The following is a 7677-nucleotide window of genomic DNA, read 5'->3' as shown; positions in this document are numbered from 1 at the left end:
GGACCTATTGCTTTTGAAATGGATAACTAGTCTTTTTGAGTCGTGGCTGTACCACATGAAGTTTTTTTCGTTTGGCATAAAAAAATCTTCTAACTTGTAATATTGCTTTGTGATAGGATGATGAAGTATTTTCTTCTTTGAAAGAACATCTTCGCCATTTACAGGCTAGTTAATCTCTCCATTTGCTACAGTTAACATTTCATTTACATATCTTACTCTCTCTCTTTTTAATTTAAAATATATCTCTTTTTTCCCCTTTTTTTTAACATTTAATGTTTTAGGGTTTCAGAAGACGGAAAACCATAGAGTTTGCTTTGGAAAACCAGGTATTCATGGATGGGGCCTCTTTGCACGAAGAGAATTACAAGAAGGAGAAATGGTAACTTACTGTATTAATTTAATATGTTCGCTGAAGTGTAACATAAATTCTTACCCGCAGTTTCCTCTAAAAGACAATACATACATGCTTCTTAATCTTGTCTGCAGGTTGTTGAATATCGTGGTGAGCAGGTAAGGCGTAGTGTTGCTGATATGAGGGAAGCAAGGTACCGTTCAGAAGGCAAAGATTGTTATGTGAGTCTCTTGTTTAAGATTGTTTTCGATATCTGTCTGCACTGTACTCCAAGCCACTTATTATGTGCTGCTTTTCACATTGTGTTTGGATCGTATAGGATGAGATTTAATGGATTAGAATGTCAAAAAATAAAGAAAAAATAGTCTACCGAAAATCAACTCAGTTGTTGAACAATCTTATAATATTTGATAAGTTTTCAACTCACCCCATTATCGATAAAATTATGATAAAACTATTATTGTAACGCTCAGCCGCTTCAAGAATCAATGACTATCCTTACATGTTAATACGAGACTTTCAGCGTGCTTTATCTTCATTCACACACTTCATTGGAAAACTTCTTAGGAGGTCACTCATTCCAGAATTGCTTCGAGTCAAGCACACTTAACTATGAAGTTCTTTGTTATGGGCTACCAAAAAGTAGATGCATCTTGTTAGTATACGTAGTACTAATTAATTCTTATAAGCGATCCCCAACTATGCAATCTCATACCTACACAGTCTTTGGAATCTCTCTCTTTCGGGTGTCGATTCGATTCATTCATGTACCCCGCTGAAAGCCTACTAGAAGTCGTTTCTTGTCTTTGCCCTTTCGCACCGGCGATCACTCCCCGCCCTCGTTAGCTCCCTGGATGTTACAATTATAAGTTACATCATTTTAAAAATAGAATAATTATAATTTGGGATAGGATATTGTTACTACCAAATAATGTTACTACCAATGTTACTATCATATCTTAACCGTAGATTTCCGCAAATCAAACTTATTAATTAATTATTAATTAACAATAAATAATATCTGTTGATTGGCGAAGATCTACGGTTAAGATATGTTAGTAACATTATTTTGTAGTAACATTATTTTGTAGTAACGATATCCTATTCCTTATAATTTTTGAGTAATTTTCATATTCAGCGTTAGCTTTTTTTAATTAAATGTAATTATATTTTAATATTTAAAGTTTAATAAATTTTCAATTCTTATACAAAATTTCAAATAAAAATTATTTTAAAACAAAAAAATCAGAGCTTTCATAAAAATTCATTGAAAGATTGGTATAAAAAAATCTACGCAGATATATGTTTTTAATTCTTATTTTTTTGTTTTAAAATATTTACCATTTCAAAAAAATTATTTTATTTATTAGATTAAAAATTATGAAGTTATTAGGAGAATGAGAAATGTTGGAATAAGAACTAAATGATTTGTGAATGAAAATGAAAAGGTTTGGGTGTTTAATGTAAGAGGAGAATGGGGTGAGTTGGGTTAGAGGTATTTATAGGAGGAGAGTTAGGGATTGAGTGGATAGAATTGCACCACTTGACGCTATTCTGCAAGTGCTGCTAAGGAGAAGTAGCAACACTCGATTTAAAATTAAAAAAATGGAACTGGTGCGGGGGGATCTTAGACACCAAAATCGATTGTTTTCTCCCATTTTTTTTGGTTAAGCACCTCCAAATCTTTGTTTTCATGTAGCTTATCTTCTTTTTTTTCATAGCCTCCGTTTTTTTTATGAAGCTTCTGCTTTTTATTTTGTAGCCCTATTACAGAAAACAATCTTGTTCTTGTTTGTTTATTTTGAACTATATATTGCTAACAGCTCCTATTATTGATTCTTGCCTTGTTGATTGTTTTTTCTAAACCTACATTTTGATCTGTACCCACTTACACAGCTAGCTAGTTTGAATTGTCGTCTAGGATTCAAGTTTTGTGATGTTTATAATCCGTGTTGATCTTACGATTCACACGATCTTGCTACTCCCTTCCAACGATTTTGACTACCTTGGCATTGACCACCCCCAATTGAAAATATGTTTAGGATATTCAATCCAAACTCATAAATATTGGCTGAAAAAATGCCAAAATGGTCAGTTAGCCTTCATTTGTACTCATAGTTCATGTGGTTTGACTGCCTCTTTTAGACGACGGGTTCATGTTTACTGGTAGCATTAGGATTCGATGGACTACTGATCTTAATACCGAATGAAACAAATTATACAGCTATTCAAGATTAGCGAGGAAGTGGTAATTGATGCAACGGATAAGGGCAATATTGCACGTTTAATAAACCATTCTGTAAGTTATTTCTGATGAATCTTGTCTTTGGTTTTATACTGAAGCTAGTTGGTTTCCTTGTACTATAGTTCCCCAGCTGTTGAATCAGACTATGAATCTTGTATTACTGAAAATATTTACGAATCAATCTGACATGTTGCAGTGCACGCCAAACTGCTTTGCAAGGATTATGTGTTTGGGTGATCAGGAGAGCCGGATTGTTCTTATTGCCAAGACCAATGTTTCTGTTGGTGTAGAACTAACGTGCGGTTTGTTTTGTTGTGCTTGTATATCTTATTATGTATGTGTGTGTGCTCGTAATTAGCAATCATGCATATTGGAATGTGTCATACTGCATATCTAAAGTATGAAGTTTTGATTAGTCTGAGAAATAACCTTTTTTTAATCTCAATGTTGCAACAGGTATGACTACTTGTTCGATCCAGACGAACGGGATGAACTCAAGGTTCCCCTGCCTCTGTAAAGCCCCCAATTGTAGGGAATTTATGAACTAGGTTTCACATTGTTTCCGCCCGTGGAGCAATTGCAGTTACCAAACCTTTAATTTTTTTATATTTTTTTGAAAAACAAATTCTTTTTTCAATAAGTTCAATTAATTTGTATATCAATTTGTTATATAATGAAAGGGAGATGTATTTCTCCCGTAGAATATACATCTCCTGCTAGACTCACAAAAAAATATATAACTTTTTTTTTTCTAAGTGGTCCCACCATCATTTACTGTCAAATAAATCGCATTTCCCATAATAAAAAGGAAAATTTGCCAGCCATGAGCTGGCAGCATTTGTTGTAACATGCCACATGTTCCAGTATATTCTTCAATTTTATGACGCTTGACGCAATTTTCTTTTTAAAATTTTTAATTGAAGGGCCATGCCCAGTAGTTTCCCTATGTGATAGAAATCAAAGGTACAGTAAAGTACAAAACAGGATTTGATAAATTAATACTAATTAATCGACAGTCAAACCTGGGAAAGAAATTCAGCTGCTTTCGTTTTATCGTCATAATGTATCATTATCTGGATGACTAACATGTATAATGATTGTCAATTTTATTTATCAAAAAAAAGGGGGAAAAAAAATTGTGAATTTACTATAACACGGTCTGTAATAATAATAGGGAAAAAAAAGAACAATAATACTAACCACGCAGCCATTGATGATACCAAGTGAAAAGCTCATTATAATATAATACTCATTCACAATCTAAAAAGAAAATTGGAATTGTTCATAATGCATGAGACTTGGGTTATGATCGGCTTCCTTTGCTGTTGTTAATGGTATTATTACATCAAATACAGCCCGCAATCAGCAATAAAACGCAGAAAAAGAAAACATTAGTCTCTCTTCCCCAGGTCAAGATACAAGTGACTGCTAAACAAAAACGTAGAAACAATCCGTGAAAAAGCCTGGCAGCACGCTCCTGCAAAGTACCTCCACATTTTAACCCACGTGACTGCAGTTCGGATTTCAACTTTTCCAAGCCAAGAACCTGATAAGGTCAAAGAAATGGGAAATACATAAAAATCAAGAGGCTAATTAAATGGTTACTTGATTAGTGGATTTAGTTTATATGAAGTTACTTGTATTTTCACGTATGTCTAAGACTATAAATTTTACACACAACATTAAATTCAATAAGTTTGAAAAAAAATTACTTCCAAACACCAAAATATCAGTAGGACTTCTGGAAAATATAGGTCGCTTAAAAGTTACTGTTTATATCTATTTTGAAAGATTAGATTCATCAAATCAAATTCAATACATAAATAAAGCAGCATATAAACACAGCATAGTGCACGACAGAAGTATTGGATATGTTCTGAAAATATACCTCAAGTTCTGCAGTTGAATTAAAAACATCAAAATTCAGAGGCTCCTCAAATGCTGGAACACTAGTGCTTGGCGAGCTTTCTTCATGGACTGCTACTTTTTGCTCCAGAGACCCATCAATTTCCATATCATCATATTGGCTTGCACCAGCCACAGTTTCAGAGCTCATAACATTTGAGGCTTGACTAACATTGCCATCAAACTTGTCAGATACAGCTTCGTTGCAATCCGTGAATCCAGAAACTAGAGACTCAGAACAAGGCATAGGAGCAGCCTCAATCATCGCACAATCTATCACAGGTTCAGCAGCAACACTCAGTATGACCTGAATAGTTTCATTACCCTGAGGTTCAACAGTTTCTTTATCTTCTTCCGATCCACTTTCACACGATCCTGCACCAGAAGAGTCTCCATCCTGTTTCCTACCAGTTACTGAACCTGAACTGTCTTCGGCCTTATTTGAATCTGACTCATTTTGACCACTCAATAAAATGGATTTCTCATTTTCCTCCACCTCATCGGAATCATCACTATCACTTCCATTCAATTTTCTCTTCCCCATCCTAGAAAATCAAACCAGAATAAAATATCAACATCTATCAGTACATAAAATCCTTTTAGTAGTGCATGTGTGGGAGAATGAAGTATAAACAATCCTCAACAAGCCAAAGTCTAGCCACTACTCAACAATCCATAAAATAATTTCATGTTCAACAAACAAGTAAATTTAGGTTATCACTTACCATATCTTCATCTTCTTGGCATCTTGGGGAGGGGCAGCTTCTGAGAGTTTCCGCTTACAATTGAGAGCCTTTGCCTCTGCAACGCAACGTTCAGAATCCTCCCTATATATTTAGCAACGTTCAGAATGAAGTATAAACAATCCTCAACAAGCCAAAGTCTAGCCACTACTCAACAATCCATAAAATAATTTCATGTTCAACAAACAAGTAAATTTAGGTTATCACTTACCATATCTTCATCTTCTTGGCATCTTGGGGAGGGGCAGCTTCGGAGAGTTTCCGCTTACAATTGAGAGCCTTTGCCTCTGCAACGCAGAGTTCAGAATCCTCCCTATATATTTAGCAACGTTCAGAATGAAGTATAAACAATCCTCAACAAGCCAAAGTCTAGCCACTACTCAACAATCCATAAAATAATTTCATGTTCAACAAACAAGTAAATTTAGGTTATCACTTACCATATCTTCATCTTCTTGGCATCTTGGGGAGGGGCAGCTTCTGAGAGTTTCCGCTTACAATTGTGGGTCTCAACATTATTCACACCCTTCTTACCCTTTTTTTTCATTTGCTTCTTCAGAAACTCTCTGCCACTTTCTCCAACTTCCTCTCCTCTTCCCCAGCCTTCCACTCCTCCAACCTCTTCTCAGCGTTCACGTGTCTCAGCCTTCGCCCACTCATATCCCTGCAAGCATCGAAATTGTTCGTCTTCTTCTGCCCAGCCTTCGTCGCCGCCCCACGCAGAAGCGATCCGAACCCTCCCTTCCCTCCTTTCAGCCGCAGCAGTAGCCGCACCGACGGGAACATGTTCCCGCCTTCCGGAGAGCACCATATCGCCGATTTCTCGTCGTTCAGGTGCCGACACCCCGTCACCAGACTCTGGTGTTGCGTCGGGATTCCGGTGAGTTCGAATAGGCGATCCTTTATGGAATTCGCGTATGCGATCGGAGATGGGAATAATAGGGTTAGGGTTTTCCCGTCCAAGTGCTTCACGAACATGTTGTACATCTTGTTGTTGTCGTTGTTGTACTCCATAGTAGAATCGGGGATTCGGAGAACAAAGGCTACAATATACGAGGATTTGGGGGAATTTTCGGAAATTAGGGTTTAGGAGAAATTGAGGTTCGAGAGAGAGACAGAGATGTATTATATAAAGGATTGTAATCAAATCCAAATCCAAATTAAGTTTGTGAGACTGTATTTCACGCAGATCTTAACACTTGGAGAATACGTAAGCCGAGTGCGTATAATTCAATAAATATATTTTAACCATAAATTATACTCTATTTTATTTTAATTTAATTAAGTATTAAATTAATATCGTTAAGTGAATTAAAATATACTTATAATTATCTATTTAATATTTTATATTAATATATTTTTAAGATTATTGTAGGTTTTGTTTTTTATTTTCAAAATAAAGTTGTCTTTTTAATTAAAAGATATGAAAAAGGTCATACGTATTAATATATTTATTTTGTATTTATTTTTTAAGTTTATTATGTTTATTTATTTTATTTAATTATTTAATAAATCATATCAGTGTTATTTTCTCATTTTGTTTCTTTTGAGAAGTTAACTAATTACTTTAGATAAATAATATTTTTAATAAGTAAGACATAAAATATTCCTTTAAATATACACATATAAGGATTCTCTGCAATGAAGTAAATACAAAGACAAATATATATATATATATATATATATATATATATATATATATATAAAGGAGAGTTCATATCTATTATTTTAAAGGAATTCCATTCTTTGACAAGTTTGCTGACGTGTCACTTTCTCCTTTACTTTCAGCTTTGTGTTCACACTATAGAATTTTAAAAATCTTTCCTTCTTTGATAAATCAGTGAATAAACTAAATATAAAACAAAATCAATTTTTCAAGATTAATTTGACGGACAAGATTTTCTGATTTAAATTAATGGTCAAGATTTGTTGTAAATGTTAGTGGCAGACAGCTCATTAATGTATATCCGACTGCTCTTTTAATTTCCAAATTTGAATTTGAATTTTAACTTGAAATTTTAAATTTGATTTTTGAATTCTGAATGGTGACAGGCAACTCATTAAATCTATGGCATCGAAATCTGGAATTTTATTAACCTAATTTAGTTTTTCCAAAAAAAATAACAAATTTCGTACTAATCAACAAAATCCCAACCTACAAATTTCGTACTTATTTTCTATTATTCTAAAGGAATTCCATTCTTTGGCAAGTTTGCTAACGTGTCGCTTTCTCCTTCACTTTCAGCTTTGTGTTCACACTACAAAATTTTAAAAACATTTCCTTCTTTGTTAAATCAGTGAATAAAATAAATATAAAACAAAATCAATTTTTCAAGATTAATTCGATGGACAAGATTTTTTGATTTAAATCAATGGTCAAGATTTGTTGTAAATGTTGATGGCATACAGCTCATTAATGTATATCTGACTGC

At 34.0% G+C, this 7677-nt stretch overlaps 1 protein-coding gene and 1 pseudogene across 1 annotated transcript; one reads left to right on the top strand and one right to left on the bottom strand.

Annotated features, from left to right (window-relative positions):
- Positions 1-281: 281 nt before the first annotated feature.
- LOC133284252 (histone-lysine N-methyltransferase ATX4-like) lies at positions 282-3190 on the top strand (the record flags this gene model as incomplete). Its single annotated transcript, XM_061481244.1, has 5 exons — positions 282-379; positions 487-573; positions 2577-2651; positions 2794-2894; positions 3054-3190. Coding segments are annotated over 5 exons (422 nt in total), but the record flags the coding sequence as incomplete, so codon positions are not given.
- Positions 3191-3818: 628 nt separating this feature from the next.
- Positions 3819-6374, bottom strand: LOC133284250 (uncharacterized; annotated as a pseudogene).
- Positions 6375-7677: the final 1303 nt, after the last annotated feature.

The sequence above is a fragment of the Gastrolobium bilobum genome, unplaced genomic scaffold, assembly GCF_033153095.1.
Source record: "Gastrolobium bilobum isolate Gb01-03AN ecotype WA unplaced genomic scaffold, APGP_CSIRO_Gbil_v1 utg105010, whole genome shotgun sequence".
In the NCBI taxonomy this organism is placed as follows: Eukaryota; Viridiplantae; Streptophyta; class Magnoliopsida; order Fabales; family Fabaceae; genus Gastrolobium; species Gastrolobium bilobum.
Note: the sequence above shows the minus strand (reverse complement) of the source record. Positions and strands in the feature narration are given on the sequence as shown.